We start from the raw sequence: 18722 nt of genomic DNA, 5'->3' as shown, positions 1-18722 counted from the left end.
AGCCTATGCACAAGCCAGCCCTATTTATTTATTAGAGACAATAAAACTGCAACGCTGGAATCCAAAGTAGACAGGCAGGAGGCTGGAAGAAGGGTTACACCAGAAACGTTGACTTCTCCACTTCCTGATGCTGCTTGGCTTGCTGTGTTCTTCCAGTCTCCTGCCTGTCTACTTTATATTTTATCATGCAAGTACAATTATGTGCAAACATTCAAAAGGGCCACACAATTTGGGGTGACACGGTGGCTCAGTGGTTAGCACTGTTGCCTCACAGCACCAGAGACCTGGGTTCAATTCCTGCCTTGGGCAACTGTCTGTGTGGAGTTTGCACGTTCTCCCTGTGTCTGCGTGGGTTTCCTCCGGGTGCTTCGGTTTCCTCCCACAGTCACAAAGATGTGCGGGTTAGGTGATTTGGCCATGCTGAATTGCCCGTAGTGTTAGGTGTATTAGTCAGGGGTAAAGGTAGGGGAATGGGTTTGGGTGGGCTGCTCTTCGGAGGGTCGGTGTGGACTTGTTGGGCCGAAGGGCCTGTTTCCACACTGTAGGGAATCTAAAAATCTAAAACAAAAATTTAGAAGCAACATTTGATCCCATCCTCTGATGGATGGATTTGTCCTTCATCTGGTCCAGAGCCCATTTGGCTTGCCTGTTATTGCACACTTCTGGAGCTGGTGATCTGCTCTGGAGTATTCTTTATTTCTTTTAAGAGAAATGGGTATTGCCAGCACAACATGTATTGTCTATCTTGAAACAGCCAAGAACTGAGTGGCTTGCTCGGTCACTTCAGAGACAGAGAGTCATAGAGTCATAGAGATGTACAGCATGGAAACAGACCCTTCGGTCCAACCCGTCCATGCCAACCAGATATCCCAACCCAATCTAGTCCCACCTGAAAGGAACCGGCCCATATCCCTCCAAACTCTTCCTATTCATATATCCATCCAAATGCCTCTTAAATGTTGCAATTGCTCTAGCCTCCACCACTTCCTCTGGCAGCTCATTTCACCCTCTGTGTGAAAAAGTTGCCCCTTAGGTCTCTTTTATATTTTTTCCCCCTCACCCTAAACCTATGCCCTCTAGTTCTGGACTCCCCGACACCAGGGAAAAGACTTTGTCTATTTACCCTATCCATGCCCCTCATAATTTTGTAAACTTCTATAAGGTCACCCCTCAGCCTCAGACGCTCCAGGAAAAACAGCCCCAGCCTGTTCAGCTTATCTCTATAGCTCAAATCCTCCAACCCTGGCAACACCTTTGTAAATCTTTTCTGAACCCTTTCAAGTTTCACAACATCTTGCTGATAGGAAGGAGACCAGAACTGCACACAATATTCCAACAGTGGCCTAACCAATGTCCTGTACAGCTGCAACATGACCTCCCAACTCCTGTACTCAATACTCTGACCAATAAAGGAAAGCATACCAAACGCCGCCTTCACTATCCTATCTACCTGCGACTCCACTTTCAAGGAGCTATGAACCTGTACTCCAAGGTCTCATTGTTCAGCAACACTCCCTAGGACCTTACCATTAAGTCCTGCTATGATTTGCTTTCCCAAAATGCAGCACCTCTCATTTATCCGAATTAAACTCCATCTGCCACTTCTCAGCCCATTGTCAAGATCCTGTTGTAATCTGAGGTAACCCTCTTCGCTGTCCACTACAGCTCCAATTTTGGTGTCATCTGCAAACCTACTAACTGTAGCTCTTATGCTCGCATCCAAATCATTTATGTAAATGACAAAAAGTAGAGGACCCAGCACCGATCCTTGTGGTACTCCACTGGTCACAGGCCTCCAGTCTGAAAAACAACCCTCCACCACCACCCTTTGTCTTCTACCTTTGAGTGAGTTCTGTATCCAAATGGCTAGTTCTCCCTGTATTCGACTACATTTTCGTGACTTGGGAGTAACATATAGGTCAGACCAAGTAAAGGATATCTGTGAACCAAATGGTATTTTGTAGCAATCGATATTTCTTATGTCACAATTAAAAATCTAGCTTTATAGACCAGATTTATTAATTGAATTTAAATTCCAACAGTTATTGTGGTGGGTTTGGTTTGAACCCATGTCCCCAGAGGTTTAGCCTCAGCCAGTGACGTTACCGTTACTCTAATATCTTCCCTAATACATTATTTCCCACCTTAACCCTATGACTCTATGGTGTTAAGATCCAGCTTTCTAAAGTGGACCTCCTGCTGGTACCGTTCAACAGTCAATTGTGTTTGGGGATGGAGTCTATTCCAGTACATATTCCAAGTCACTTATTTTCTTTAGAGTTGGACTACTTTTAAACACAAGAATGCACAGGAGGAGGAAGCTATTAGGGCCAACAGTCCACATTTGTACTTATATACCAGAGGAACCAGTGAAGAGGTCTGTTAATGTTAAAACCTTAACCAGCAAATATGAATATTGCTTTAGGTTATTCAAGAAATAAAAAGTCACAAAATTGCATCCAGTTATTCAATTCTGAAAGGATATCATTTTTGCATCTTTTTCTAAGCATTACCTGCTCACTGACTGTAGATAGTTTGTTCTCCAGATCTCTCTTCTCTCTCAGAATTTTCTGTTTCTCATCATATTCCTCTTCCAACTGCAGTTCAAATTGTTTTAACTGATAAAAGAAACAACAATATTAGAATTCAAGCTTTCATAGTTGATTTTTCAAGTAAACAAGTTGATTTTATTCAACTATTTAGAGGTATCTCTAATGTAAAGCAACACACACTGACACTGAGTTTAAATTCAAACACCTTCATGATCAGTTATCCAAATACCTGTATCTAATCTTTGTAAGATAGTGTTGTGTATGAAATGGACTTGCCCTTCACTTCAAAGCAGCTTTTGGCAAAAGTGGCTATTAGGAGCCCTTGCAAAATTGGATTCAATGCAAATTGGGGGGGAAAAAAAAACCTCCCATTGGTTGGAGTCATACCTACAAAGGACGATGGTTATTGTTGTTAGAGGCTGATCAGCACATATCCACATCACTATTGGAGTTCCTTAAGATAGTTCCCCTGGCCCAATCATCTGCTGCTGCTGTATTGGATTACCTTACCTTGATCACAAGGTTAAGGTTTGGGATGTTGATGATTGCAATGTTCAGTATCAATTGCAACTATTTACTATTTGGACTTGAAACTACATTGCAGCTTCTTCACTGTTGCCAGGTCAAAATACTGGAAGCCCTTCCTAGCAGCCTCAAAGTGTACCTTTGCCACATTCACTGGAGTGTTTCAACACAACAGCTCACAACCAGTTTCTCAATACCAATTAGTAAGTGTAATAATATCAATAAAAGAATTTACAAATTGCTTAAAATTTAAATTAAGAATTAAAAAAACCAGAATGCATCAACTTAACAAGAAATTAATTTTAATTGTAACTATCTCAGGATGGACTGGAGTAAAGGAAAGTGAGAAGTGCTGGAAAAGCACAGCCGGTCAGGCAGCATCAGAGAAGCAGGGGAATCAACGTTTCAGGCAAGAGCTCTTCATCAGGAATGAGGCTTGTGAGCCGAGGGGGTAGAGAGATAAATGGGAGGGGGTGGGGCTGCAGGGAAGTAAACTGAGAGCACAATAGGTAGTTGGAGGTGGGGGGAAATGGTGATTGATCAGAGAGGAATGTGGAGCAGATAGGTGGGAAGGAAGATGGACAGGTAGGACAGGTCATGAGGGCATTGCTGAATTGGAAGGTTGGAACTGGGATAAAGTGGGAGGGGGGGAAAATGAGGAAACTAGTGAAGTCCACATTGATGCCATATGGTTAGAAGGTCCCAAGCAGAAGATGAGGCGTTCCCGGACCTACATGTCCTTGGTGGATTGGGAGGGGGAAGTTGAGGTGTTTGGCCATGGGGCAGTGGAGTTGGTTGGTGCAGGTGTCCCAGAGATGTTCTCTGGAGCACTCTGCAAGTCGACGTCCTGTCTCCCCAAATGTAGAGGAGACCAGATCGGGAGCAACGGATACAGTAAATTACATGTGTGGAAGTGCAGGTAAAACTTGATGGATGTGGAAGGTTCCTTTGGGGCCATGGATGGAGGTGGGGGGGGGGGGGGGGGGGGGGGAAAGAGATGCAGGTGCAAGTTTTGCAATTCCTGCGGTGACAGGCGAAGGTACCAGGAGGGGAGGGTGGTTGGTGGGGGTAGTGGACCTGACAAGGAAGTCATGGAGGGATCGTCTTTATGGAAAGTGGATGGGGTGGGGAGGAAACTCTCTCTGCTGGTGGGGTCCATTTGTATGTGGCAGAAATGGCGGAGGATGATGCGACATATACGGAGGTTGGTAGGGTGGATGGTGAGGACCGGGGGTTCTGTCCTTGTTGTGGTTGGAGGGGTGAGGCTCAAGGGCAGAGGTGCAGGAAGACGATGAGATGAGCTAGAGGGCATCATCGACCACTTGCGAGGGGAAATTGCAGTCGATGAACCAGAGGCCATCTGGGTATGTTCTGTCGTGGAACTTGTCCTCCTGGGAGCAGATGTGGCGGAGGTGGAGGAATTGAGAATAAGGGATAGCGTTTTTACACGAGGCAGGGGTGGGAGGAGGTGTAGACCAGAGGGTTTGTTGAAGACGTCAGTGTTGAGTTGGTCACCGTTAATGGAGATGGAGAGTTCCAGAAAGGGGAGGGAGGTGTCTGAGATGGTCCAGGTGAACTTAAGGTCAGGGTGGAATGTGTTGGTGAAGTTGATGACCTGTTCAGTCTCCTTGTGGGAGCAGTCATCAACGTAGCGGAGGAAAAGGTGTGGAATGGTGCTGGTGTAACTGCGAAAGATGTACTGTCCCACGTAAAAGCCAAAGAAACAGACATAGCTGAGGCCCACATAGCTGAGGCCCACAAAGGCTAACCTTTTCATCTGGAGGAAGTGGGAGGATTCAAAGGAGAAATTGAGGGTGAGGGCCAGCTCAGCCAAACAAATGAGAGTGTGTCAGTGGAGAGGTACTGCTGGGGACGACAGGAGAAGTAGAAACTGAGTGCTTAGAGGCCCTCGCCATGGCAGATAGAGGTGTATAGGGATTGGGTGTCCATGGTGAAGATGAGGCGCTGAGGGCCGGGAGAAATGAAAGTCTTGGAGAAGGTGGAGGGCGTGGGTGGTGTCCCTATCGTATGTGGGGAGTTCCTGGACCGGAGGGATAGGACAGTACAAGGCATGTGGAGATGAGTTCAGGAGGGCAGGAACAGGCTTAGACAATAGGTCGGCTGGGGCATTCAGATTTGTTTGAATATTTGGTAGGAGGTAGTATCGGACTGTTCAGGGTTCCCGAACGAGGTTGGAAGCGGTGGGTGGGAGATCCGCTGAGGTGATGAGGTTGTAAATGGTCTAGGAGATTATGTTGAATCTTTGGTAGGAGGTAGAATATGGTCCAAGTGGTTCAAACCTTTTAACAGCACATTCAGGACTTCATTCCAGATCTGGTACTTTAAGCAAAGACATATTACTTCATTAGACGTATGAATGAAACAAGGTAAACAGCTGTGAAAGTAGGAGATCAGACTTAATATAAGAATGTAAAATGATAAGTAATCAAATGCAAGGGTGTTAGCAAAACTCAGAGTTGAGAGCTCGCATAAAACCATTTCACAGAAAAGGTAGACAGATGAAGGGATGAATTTTTAAAACCAAGGTGAAGAGAGTGTAAAATAAATATAATCCTCAGGTTAAAAAGTGGGTGAAAACTAAATTCCTTGTTTGTACAGATATTGTCTGTAATAACTATAATAACAGACACTGTAATGACGTAAGGGAATGTTATAGATTCAGTACATTTGACATGGGTAGAAGATACAATTTAACATGGCAAAGTGTAAAGTGAATGTTTTTAAGAGAACTGAGATCTCAGGGCTGCAATATATCTTTTCTTAAAATGTAAGTGAAAGTAAATAAAGACATTAGAAAGGTCAACTGCAAATGAGGATTTTAAACGAACTGTTGCAAAAACAAAGAATAAGCTCTAATCCTGCATTGAACATGGCCTTAGCTACAGTTAAAGTACTGTGTAGCTTTGGGCACTCTTTATGGAAACGATGTTAGAGGCATTTAGAAATGTATTATAAATTCACCTGAATGTCAGGGATAATAAACCTGTACTGTACAAGACCTGTTTTTACCAGAGCAGAAAAGGCTCGAGGTTTTTAGAAATGGCAGTTTTTAGAAAAAAAACACAACGGTAAAGTACAAGGTTAAGTACATTGGTCTCGAGAGTTATTCAACTTAAAATTTGGCTAAGAACTCGAAAAATTGGTTTACGGAAAGGTTTGTTGGAACATGGAATTCTTTGTTAAAGGCAGTTGTTGTGGCAGAACCACAAAGTAATTTAAAGAGAAGTTACTTGTTTTTTTAATTCTTTCACGGAATATGGTTGTCATGGGCAAAGCCAGAATCTGTTGCCCATCTCCAATTGGCCTTGGACTGAGCAGCTTGCTAAGCCATTTTGGAGGGTGAGCGAAAATCAGCCACATTGCTGTGGACCTGGAGACAAGTGTAGGCCAGACTCGGTAAGGATTGCTGATTTCCTTCCCTAAAGGATGCTTGGCAACTGTTGATGATAGTTGCCACCCTTACTGTGACTAGCTTTGAATTCCAGATTTATTATTAGATTTTAAATCTCACCAATTGCCATACAGGAATTAGAATCCAAGTTCCACAGCATTAGTTGAGCCTCTGGATTACTTGTTCAGATAAATTACCTTCGCACCACCAACTTCCTGGATATTTTAACCAGATGATATTTGAAAACAATGGGATTAGATTTGGAATTTCCAACTGAGTTTGCAGAGATGTAATGTGCTAAATTGGCTACTTGTACATCAGTGCTGTCCAATATCCTTTTGATTTTCCACGCAGGTGAAACAACCAAAGACATGCAGTGGAATGGCTCTAAAAATGCTGGCATCAATTCACTGCATTACAATTACAGTACACAATTCACATCATTTCTCTTATTCTCCTCTCCCTTAATTGACCATGGATTTGCTTGATAAAGTGCTCGACTAGCAAGCCCAGGAGCTGACACTAACCTAACAAACACTAAGCAATTTGCATAAGGGCTTTGGGGATCTTATCATCAAATGATCTTGTGCCCAGTTTACCAAATAATACAATGTGATGGAAGAAGTTGCTGGAGGTTAGAGAATTAGTCAACCAATATGAATTAATTTCTGAGAAGAATCAATAAATCAAGTAAGTTCTGCTGTGAAAATCATTAGGATTTCTCAATTTATGTGTAAGCTAAATAACGGATGTTCACAAAAGGCAGTATTTTGAGAATTTGTCTGAATCCGATAGGAGTAATAAACTGACAATATGAATTTCATGCAAATAAAAGTGAGATTCAAACTAAAATATTTCTGCTTATAAAATAATTGAACAGAATCCATACCTGCGTAGAAATAACGACCATAGAAAGAATTTGTTTTGAATACTAGTTAGATCGTTGTAAAATAAAACAAAATATTACAAAAGCCTCTATCAGCATAGAATAATAAAATAATACAGTATGGAAACAGACCCTTCAGTACAATTTGTCCATGCCAACTAAGTTTTCCAAACTAAGCTAGTTCCATTTGCATGCATTTGGTCCATTTCCGTCTAAACCTTTTCTATTCATATACATGCGCAAATGTCTTTAATTGTTGTAACTGTATCTCAGTCTATCAGTTCCTCTGGCAGTTCACTCCACATATGAACCACCCTCAGGTACCTTTTAAATCTTTCTCTTCTCACTTTGAAATTATACCTTCTAGTTTGAGCTCCTGGGATAGAACACTGCACAATTATTCCAAAAAATGCTAAATTCCATTCAGTAGCTCTCATTAAAAACTGCAACAAAATACAATTTTGTGTGATTTCACCAGACGTTAACACTAGCAATTCTTGTCAATAAGACCATAAGATATAGGTGCAGAATTAGGCCATTCAGCCCACTGAGTTTTATCAGTTGTAATCAAATGGCAGAGATATTTTTCAATCTCATTTTCCTGCCTTCTCCTCACAACCGCTGATTGCCTTACTCATCAGGAATCTATAGATTTTAATCTCAAATTCGCTCAATGACTTGGCCTCAAAGGCCTTTTGTGGCAATGGGTTCCCCAGATTCAACACCCTCTGAGCAAAGAAATTCCTCCTCATCTCAGTTCTGAAGGATCATTCCTTCATACTCTGAAGCTGTACCCTTAGGTCCTAGTCTCTCCTAAGGAAGCTAGGGATCTTCGACAAATAAATAGTGATATCTTTAAAAGTGTCCCTATTACAGAGGTGGTGGTGTCTTAAAATGCATAAAGGTGTATTCCAGGACATTCTGGGGACCTGTGGAAGTGATTGCTGCACCTCTCGCAGATATATTTTTAATCATCAGTAGCAATGGGTGAGGTGCTGGAAGATGAGAGGTTAATGTGGTGCCTTATTTCAGAAGGGTGGTAAGGAAAAGCCAGAGAACTATAGACAGGTGAGTCTGATGTCAGTGGTGAGCAAGATGTTGAAGGAGATTCTAAAAGACAGGATTTACATGTATTTGGAAAGGCAAGGACTGATTACTGATAGTCAACATGGCTTTGTGCAAGGGAAATAGCGTCTCACTAACTTGATTGAATTTAAAGAAGTGACAAAGATGATTGATGAAGGCAGAGTGGTGGATATTGTCTCTATGGACTTCAGCAAGGCATTCAACTAGGTTCATCATGGTAGACTGGTTAGTAAGGGTTAGATCACATGGAATCCAGGGAGAGCTAGCCACTTGAATATAAAATTGGCTTGAAGGTAGGAGTCAGAGGATGGTGGAAGAGGGTTAGTTTTTGGACTGGAGGCCTGTGACTAGCAGTGTGTCACAAGAATCAGCATTGGGTCCACTGCTTCTTGCCCTTTTATATAAATGATTTGGATGTGAATTTCAGAGGAATGGACAGTAAGTTTGCAGATCAACTTCCCTCGTACCTTCTCCTTAGTCATGGTCACTATAGTCATTTCAGAGTCCTGACTCTCTTGAAGTACTGGTATGCTACTGGTGTTTTCTACTATGAAGTATGATACCAAGCGTCTATGCAGTTCCTCTGCCATTTGTTTGTTTCCCCTTACTACTTGTGCAGCCTCATTTTCCAATTTTCCAAGCCCATTCTTGCCTTTTGCATATCAAAAAAACTTTCTTTTTATTACTACCTATCTTACTCTCATATTTAATCTTTTCTCTACACTTATTGCTTTTTTAGTTGTCCCCTGCTGGTTGTTAAAGGCTGTCATCCCAGTAATTTTCACCACAACGTACACTTTCTCTTTTGCATTTATGCTGCCCTTGACTTCCTTTATCAGCCATGGTTGCCCTGTCCTCCCCTTAGAATGTTTCATTTTCCTTGGGATGAATTACTGCTGTGCCTCCTGAATTATCTGTAGGAACCCATGCCATTCCTGCTCCAACATTTTCCCTGCTAGGCTCCATTCTAATAAACTCTGGCAAGCTCCTCCTTCATGTCTTTGTGGTCATCCTTACTCAATTGTAATACCATTACATCTGATTCATGCTTCTTACTCTCAAACTGCAGGGTGAATTCTATCAAATTATGGCTAGTGGTTCCTATACCTTAAGCTCTCTATTTAAGTCATTATATGAGGTAATGTGATCCCATTACACATCACTAAACCCAGAATTGCCTGTTCTCCAGCCTCTACCACAGGCTGTTCCAAAAAAAAATTATTTAAAAAAATCCCTTTTCTTGGGATCCTCTACCAATTTGATTGTCCCAGTCCACCTGCAGATTGAAATTCACCATGAGTATTGTAATACTTCCTTTCTTAAATGCTTTCTCTATTGCCGGATTTATTTTCTGTCCCACATCTTGACTATTGCTAGGAGGCCTGTAAGAACTCCCAAAATAATCTGTTCCCCTTTGTGGTTCCTCAACTCTATCCACAGATTCTATGCCTTCCAACCCTATATCACTTCTAGCTATCAATTTAGTTTTATTTCTTATTATGAAGGTAACTCTACACCCTATGCCCATCTGCCTGCCCTTTTGATAGGGCACATTTCCTTGAACATTTAGTTCTCAATCCTGATCACACCTGCCAATTTCAATCTGCACGACAAGCCCATTTACCTTGTTTTATTCAAGGGAGAATCATCGAACATACCAAAAGGGGGGAATTTGATTCCATCGTTGATCTATTTGGATCAGCAGCGACTGGGTGATTGATGCATGTGAGCAGCTGGGTATAACACTATTCCACACCAACCTGCAACTCTTCAACCACTAGAGGTTGAATAGACTGGGACATTTTGTCCTGGAGTGTCAGAGGCTGAGGGGTGACCTTATAAAGGTTTATAAATTCACCAAAGGCATGGCTAGCATGAATAGCAAAGGTATTTGGGAATCCAAAGCTTGACGGCATAGGTTTAAGGTGAGAGGGGAAAGATTTAAAAGCGACCTGAGGGGCTACTTTTTCACACAAAGGGTGGTGCTTGTATGGAATGAGTTGTCAGAGGTGGTGGTGGGAGCAAGTACAATTACAACATTTAGAAAGCGGCATGTGGGCGGCACGGTGGCACAGTGGTTAGCACTGCTGCCTCTCAGCGCCAGAGACCCGGGTTCATTTCGCGCCTCAGGCGACTGACTGTGTGGAGTTTGCACGTTCTCCCAGTGTCTGCGTGGGTTTCCTCCGGGTGCTCCGGTTTCCTCCCACAGTCCAAAGATGTGCAGGTCAGGTGAATTGGCCATGCTAAATTGCCCGTAGTGTTAAAAAGGGGTAAATGTAGGGGTATGGTTGGGTTGCGCTTTGGCGGGTCGGTGTGGACTTGTTGGGCCGAAGGGCCTGTTTCCACACTAAGTAATCTCATTTAAAAAAAAAGGCAGCTGGATGGGTACATGAATAGGAAGGGTTTCCAGGGATATAGGTCAAATACTAGCAAATGAGACTAGATCTGTTTGGGATATCTAGCTGGGACAGAAGAGTTGGACCGAAGAGTGTTTCCATTCTGCATAACTCTGATTCTATTTACATACAAAACGCATAGTTCCATGTTGACTGTGTTCCCTTATCTGCTGTGCCTGAAGTTACACTCTTCTGTCCTATTACTTGTTCAGGAACCTTCAAATACCTTCTGCTGAGTCTCCCCCCACTTTTAACGTTTAAAGTCCTAGTGACCTTGAATTATGCCATCAGTTCCTTTAGGAGAAAGTGAGGACTGCAGATGCTGGAGATCAGAGTAGAGAATGTATTGTTGGAAAAGCACAGCAGGTCAGACAGCATCCTAGAAGCAGGAGAATCAATGTTTCAGCATAAGCCCTCCATTAGGAATGAGGCTTGTGGGTCAGTGCTGAGAGATAAATGGGAGGGGGTGAGGTAGCTGGGAAAGCGATAGGTGGACGAAGGTGAGGGAGAAGATGATAGGGCAGATGGGGAGTTGAAGTGTTCAGCCATGAGCAGTGGGGTTGGTGGGTGTAGGTGTCCCAGAGATGTTCTCCAAAACGATCCTCTAGAGGAGACCACACCTAGTTCAACGGATGCAGTAGATGACATTGGTAGAGGTACAGTTGAATTTCTGACGGATGTGGAAGGACCCCTTGGGTGAGGGGAGTGGTCTTGGCACAGGTTTTGCGCTTCCTGCCGTGGCAGAGAAAGGTGCCAGGAGTGGGGTGTGGGCTGGTGGGGGATGTGGACCTGACGAGGGAGTCATGCAGGGATTTGTCTTTTCGGAAAGCTGACAGGGGTGGGGAGGGAAATATATCTCTTGTGGTGGGGTCCGTTTGGAGGTGACGGAAGTGGCAGAGGATGATGCGTTCTATGCGGAGGTTGGTGGAGTGGAAGTTGAGGACCGGGGAGGGGTTTCTGTCCTTGTTGTGTTAGGAGGGATGGTGTTTAAGGGCGGTGGCGCTTGAAGTGGAGGAGATGCGCTGGAGGAGCGCATCATCAATCACGTGGGAAAGGAAGTTGCGATCGTGGAAGGAGGCAGCCATCTGGGACTTTGAGGTAGAATTGGTCATCCTGGGAACAGATCCAGTGGAGGTGGAGAAATTGGAATTAAGGGATGGTGTTTTTCTTGACCCATCAGTTCCTCTTCCATATTCTGAATGCTTCACGCATTATGATACAAAGTCTTTAAGTTTGTTAGATTATTGAGTTTCCCTAGACCTTTATTGTCGTTGGTTCAATATGTCACTCACTCATTCAGTCCCTTCCTTTTATCTCGTAGTAACTGGTGATCTTACCTTCTCCTTTACCTTTGATTTTTCAATTTTCCATGTAGCTGACTCCCCCACCCCAACTATTTAGTTTAAAGTGCTATTGACAGCACTTGTTGTTCTGAGGTTCACCAGGTCTTTAGTCTCAGCAAAATGCAAGTGGTGCCATCTTATCGGAACAGCTCCCTCTTTCCAGAGTACTGATGCCAATGTCCAGTGAATTTAACCCTTTTTCTCCTACACCAATCTTTCAGCCTTGCATTTACTTCTAATCTTGTAGACCCTGTGCCAATTAACTCATTGCTCAGATATTAATCTGGAGGTTACCATCTTTCTGGTTCTGCTTTTTAGTTTAGCCCCTGGCTGCTCTTATTCTTGCAGTAGAATCCATTTCGTCTTTCCACCAATAAGCATTGGTATCTACGTGGACCAAACCAACTGAATCTTTTCCCTCCCACTCCAAGCTCTTCTGCAACCCAGGCAGGCAACACAGCCTTCAAGAATCTCAATCCTGGCCACAGAAAACATGTCAATTACCCTGACTATACTGTCCCCAATTACAATATTTCTTTTTTCTTCCCCCCTCTTGACTGGCTCCTTGTACCATAATGCTATGATCAGTTTGTTTATCCTTCTGACAGCCCCCTGTTCTCATCCACACAGGGAATAAAAGTCTCAAATGTGTTAGTCTAACTTAAGGGCGGACGCTCTTCTAGCACTACCTGCTGGATCTCTGAATAAACCAAGTTGTTCACGATTGACAGATTTGGTCCATTTATCGGAGTAGAGATATGCTGGCATTACAGTCAGACTAGAGAAGCTTCAGACCAGAGAAGTTGATTCTAAGTATGGAGAGATTTTCTTCTGAAGTCAGGTTGAGTAATTTGGATCTGTACTGGTTGCAGTGAAGAAGAATGAGAGGTGATCTTATTGCAACACACAAGATTCATAGGGAACTGAACAGGGCAGATGCCGGTAGCTTGTTTCCCCTTGTTGGATAATCCAGAACCAGAAGGCATAATTTCAGAGTGAGGATTCGCCCATTTAAGGCAGAGTTGTGAAAGAATTTGTTCTCATGGGGTAGTGAATCAGTGGAACTTTGTTTTATTACAAGAGAGCTGTTGAGTTTGGGTAATGCGTATTTCAAGGCTGAGATAGGCAGATTTTTAAATAATAGGGCAAAGATTATGTAGATAAAGTAGGAAAATGGAGTTCATGATTATCGTGATCTCATTGAGTGTTAAAGCAAACTCAATGGGCCAAATAGCCTAATTTTGTTTCTATGTCTCATAATCTTATGGTAACGACAATAATGTTTGCCACAGATGACAAGAAATAGCAATATTGCTGTCTTAACCAAGAGAATTGTTTATGACAACCTTCAAAAGTAATAGTTCATATCAGGGAAAAAATACTATGACCTTTAACGATGGTGCTTCTTCCTTACAATCCAAAATCACAACAGTACAATGAATTTTACCTAGAAAGCCTAAACAACAGGTGATAGCATTCCAAACATTATAATATCTGTATAGTGAGTAGGACTTTGGGAAGGTGTGTATCTTGGATCAGCCCAAAAATCTGAAAGGTGGATAAGTTAAAATATTCCATGGAACGTAATTCACCCAACACCCATCTTAAATAATAAGCTGCAGATTTTCCCCCAGGAATACAGAGGAAGATGTGAAGTAGTAAATTCCATGTATCACATAGTTTGTCAGTATTGCAAGGTGCCATATATTGACAAATGACCAACTGTTTAATTTTATTTAGGATAACAGGCACCTAATGGAATTTAACCTATTTTAACATAGCCTAAATCTACCAAAAGTTCTAAGTGGTCCAGTGACTAGCTAACTGAGGAAGTATTGTTTTCTCCTGTTCCCTTTTACTCCGGGATGATTTGAATAGTAAAATATATTCTCTGAGCTGGGAACAACATGGTGAAGTTTATGCACATCAGATGCAGTGTGTCTGAGTGACATGACTCCTGTGTTAGGACCCCAGCTATTCACAATGTACATTAATAATTTGGATAAGGGAACAAAATGTAACATGCAAAGTTTGCGGATGATACCAAGTTGGATGGGAGGATGAACTGTGATGAGGATGCAGAGGTCCTCCAGCATGATCTGGACAGGTTGGGTGAGTGGACAAATCAACGGCAGATGCAATATAATTTGGATATGTGGAAGGTTATTCACTTTGGAAGCAAAAACAAGGCGGCAGATTACTATCTGAATGGCTGTAAATTGGGGGAGAACTGTGCAGTGGGACCTGGGTGTCCTTGAGCACCTGTCACTGAAGGTAAGCATGCAGATGCAGCAAGCCATGAAGAAGGCAAATGGTATGTTGGCCTACATTGCGAGAAGTTTCAAGTACAGGTGCAGGGATGTGTTGTTGCAGTTATACAGGGCCATGGTGAGGCCACATCTTGAATACTGTGTGCAGTTTTGGTCTCCTTTTCTGAGGAAGGATGCTCTGCACTTGAGGGAGTGCAGCAAAGGTTTACCAGGCTGATTCCAGGGATGGCGTGATTGATGTAGGAGGAGATATTGATTGGGTTAGGATAGTTTTCACTGGAGTTCAGATGAGTGAGGGTGATCTCAAAGTCTTATAAAATGCAACAGGACTACAAAGGAGAGATACAGGGAGGATGTTCCCAATGATGGGTGCATCCAGAACCAGGGATCATAGTCTGAGGATTCGGGTTGGGTCATTTAGGAAGGAGATGAGAAGACATTTCTTCACCCAAAGAGTGAAGAGCCTGTGGAATTCATTACCACAGGAAGTTGATGCCAATGCCAAAACATTAAATGTATTCTAGAGGTGGCTATATATAGAACTTGGGACAAATGGGATCCAAGGTTATGGGCAGAAACCAGGATTAGGCTATTGAGTTGGATGATCAGCCATGATCATGATAATAGCCTCCTCCTGCTCCTAGGTTTCTATGTTTCTATGTTTCAACCTCCACTCAGTCAAGTCCCCTCAGGATCTAATATGTTTCAATTAGGTCAACTCTGACTCTTCTAAACTGCAGAAGATACAGGCCTATCTTTCCTCATAAGGCAATCCACTCATTCCAGATAGTATTCCAGTAAATTTTCTCAAAGCAGCTTCTAAATGCTTAATGATTGCTTGCATAGAGCTTGCTAACTAGTTATGTGCACAATTTTAGGATTTATGGTCACCAAGGTATTAAGGAGTTACCTTAATTAGCATGGAAGGAGCTGTACGTTAAGCTGTTACAACTTCATGATGCAACCAAAATCTCCCTCTTTTAACATTATGATAAATGTTTTCTTTCCACAGAGAAATTCAAATATTCTAAAGCGGGATTTCTAATTAGTAATTTTATATTACATTAGTCGTAAATACAAAAAAGGTAACTGCTATATATCCCGACCTTACTTTTAACTTGCTGTATTTTCATGTCCTTCAGCACAAATACAGTGGAATTCTGGATGAGCGGATGTAATGTGACAGCCACAAATGTGCAACCTACACAGCTTAAAATTCAATTTTCAAATATTATTCACATAAAAGAAATATTTCTGTGTTGTTAGGTATTACAGGAAGAAAGCTTACCTTTTTCTGACAAGACTGTCTAATTTCTTCCACCTCCTCCTCTTTACTTTCAATCTCCTTGGCTTGAGTTTGTCTGTGCCGTTCCATTTCCATTTCCAATCGAAGCTTGGCCTAAAATTTGGACAAAAGTATTCTGCTCCAGGAATGCCGAATTGCTTGGACAACTAGTTTGTCTAAAACATTTTCACAGAAACAATCCTTTTTTTTGCAAAACATTCTCCTTTCACCCAAAAGCTCAACAGTAGCTTAGGTGCTAGGCATGCTTATTTTTGGGGGCAGCTATAATGTAAACTGTCAGCATATAGAACTAGTGTAGACTCAATGCATGCAATCTAAAGGCAATGGATTAATTCCTGTCAGTGGCAAAATTTGCAACGTACAGCTGGTAGCTGTGTAATGGTGAACTTTCTTACTGAGTTACAGTGGCCAAGTGGAGCTTAACTGTCAAATTTTTGGGACTGCAGTGGAACATCAGGTTCTTTTCTGAAAATTAGTCTTCTTCCTTACTCTTTGACTCTCCCGGATGAATGAAAATAGATAGAGGCAGCAGTGTGTGCAAGCTACACTAAGCAGGATTGCACTGGATTGATAAACCTAGTGGCCCATTGCTTTTTTAAAAATATATGTTCATAAGAAATTTCAAAGTGATCAGTTTCATGAATATTAGAAAGACCTGCAGCCACAGTTCCAATTTTTATCAGCAAACGTTTCTCAACTGGAAAATCTCAATATGAAGTACCCAAGTCTGAAAGAAGCATCCAGTGACTAGTGTTTTTAATAAAATTCATAAAACGTTATACATTCAGGACAAAAGATTCCTTCCTGCATTTAAAAATACCATTTTTAGGAAACTGGGGAGGAGCAAGGTGACATGTCCCATCAATATAAGTGTATGTCCTGCTCTTTCCAATTTCCAAACATAAATATCGGCTGAATGGATTAGTCATTTGTTTCTCTACCTCCTCTGCCACACTGCTTCAAAACTTGCCATGAGGCCTGCAACAGATTCACATAATATTCAGCAGTATTGAGAGTAACTTTACATACAAAGTAGTACAGCTGAAGTTGAAAATTTTAATTCAAAGATCTTTGGTCAAAACTTCTTCTCTGGTTGGAGAGCACAAATCATTTTCTCCAAGGAAACAATTCTAAAACTGCATAAATTAAAATCATGTTTCCAGATACATTCCAAGACCTTCATAAAAGAGGATAATTGTACCTGCTCAAGCATCTGAATAGTCCCAGCTTGTTCATCAAGCTCCTCTTCTTGGTCCTTGACTTTGGCCTCTAATTCACGCACCTGCTTCTTCACTTTTGCGAGAGAAGCTTCATCTTTAGATTCTTGAGAGGAGAGATCCTGCAGTTCTGCATCGAGACGCTCTGCCTTTTGGGTGATGGTGATGATTTCAGAATCCTTATCCTAATAACAAAATGGGGTAAAAAGACTGAGTAGTTCACTGTGGCACATATGTTTACAGTTATTGTTTTATGAGGTTATAATCTAACAGGTAATACAGATGTCAATATAATCACAAAATAAATAATGTAGCAAATGGAATTTAGAATGTAACAGTTAACTCCATCCACACAAAAAGCTGAATTTGATAAAAACCAAAAGGCAGAATTGACTTATTCTACACTTCAAAGGAGTCCAATTCACATTTGGCTTTGAAATCTATGCTATACTAGATTTTGACTAATCTCATCTTTTTTTTCCCAAAAGCATAGGAGGGCATAGAAGATGAGGAAAATCATGGATCCTAGAATGCTCCGATGAAGAATCATTATATTTTGTAAAGTTCTGCATATAGAAAACAAGTTACTAAAAGGAAACTGCTTTGGCAGCAAAACTAATATTCATGGCATTTCATGCTTGTAAGCATTAATGGCTTACATGCATGAATGTACTGACAGTCAAATTGATTGCTTTCAAATACAACAAAAAAAGTGGTGCATATATGAAGTGAGCTACCAGAGAAAGAAAGAGGAGGATTCAATTACAACATTTAAAAAATATTTGGACAGGTACATGGATAGGAAAGGTTTAGAGGGATGTAGGCCAAATGCAAGCAAACAGGCTATCATAGAAAATCGTAGAAATCACAGAATCCCAACAGTGTGGAAACAGGCCCTTGAGCCCAACAAGTCCATACTTACCCTCTGAAGAGTTTCCCACCCAGACCCATTCCTCTATCCTATATTTACCCTTGACTAATGCATCTTACCTACACATTCCTGAACACTATGGGCAATTTAGCACGGCCAATTCACCTAACCTGCACATCTTTGGATTGTAGGAGGAAACCAGACAGACATGGGGAGAATATGCAAACTCAACACAGAAAGTCACCCGACGCTAGAATCGAACCCGGGTCCCTGACGCTGAGAGAGAGCAGTGCTAACCACTGAGCCACCATGCCGTCCATTCTAGTTCAGTTTAGGAAACCAGGTCAGCATGGACGAGTTGGGCTGAAGAGCCTGTTTCTATGCTGTATGATTCTTAGTCTCTAAATTCAAATGCTGAACTTCTTTTCTTGAAACACCCCTTTTGAGAACTGGAAAGAAACCAAACTTTTCAAGCTGGACATAAATAAAACAAATTTCAGTAGTGGCCTCAGCCAGACTATTGTGTTTGATATTGGGTCCTACACTGTAGGATGTCAAGACTTCAGAAAGTGTTTAGAGATCCAGTAGAATGATACCAGAGATGAGGGACATTCAAATTTGCTGAACAAAATAAAGTAATAAAAACATTTTATCTGCTAGTTTTTAGGATCAAACTTCTTATGGCAGTTGCTTTCTCAGATGTGCAAATCCTATTCGAAAATCAAATCTATCAAAACACAAATTTGCAGGGCTTTTGATGCTCACGATCATTACCCAATTATCCTGAAGTTGTAATTAGATTCATAGTGCAAGTTCAGACTAATCAAAGTGCCATCTTCCCTTCACTGTTCTGACACA

The 18722-nt window shown here is 41.9% G+C and overlaps 1 protein-coding gene across 18 annotated transcripts in view; it reads right to left on the bottom strand.

The window, feature by feature from the left end:
• myo18ab (myosin XVIIIA b) overlaps positions 1–18722 on the bottom strand; it is a 291739-nt gene that overhangs the window by 54558 nt on the left and 218459 nt on the right. For all 18 annotated transcript variants that reach the window (XM_087977357.1, XM_087977358.1, XM_043718437.2 and 15 more), the window contains 3 exons: positions 16978–17178; positions 15759–15869; positions 2514–2618 (listed from right to left, as the gene is read on the bottom strand). In XM_087977357.1, coding sequence (XP_087833483.1) covers positions 2514–2618; positions 15759–15869; positions 16978–17178 — 417 coding nt within the window. The remainder of the gene's footprint in view (positions 1–2513; positions 2619–15758; positions 15870–16977; positions 17179–18722) is intronic.

This window comes from Chiloscyllium plagiosum, unplaced genomic scaffold (assembly GCF_037043375.1).
Source record: "Chiloscyllium plagiosum isolate Xiang-an unplaced genomic scaffold, Cpla_swu_hap1 HiC_scaffold_31, whole genome shotgun sequence".
NCBI lineage: Eukaryota > Metazoa > Chordata > Chondrichthyes > Orectolobiformes > Hemiscylliidae > Chiloscyllium > Chiloscyllium plagiosum.
Note: the sequence above shows the minus strand (reverse complement) of the source record. Positions and strands in the feature narration are given on the sequence as shown.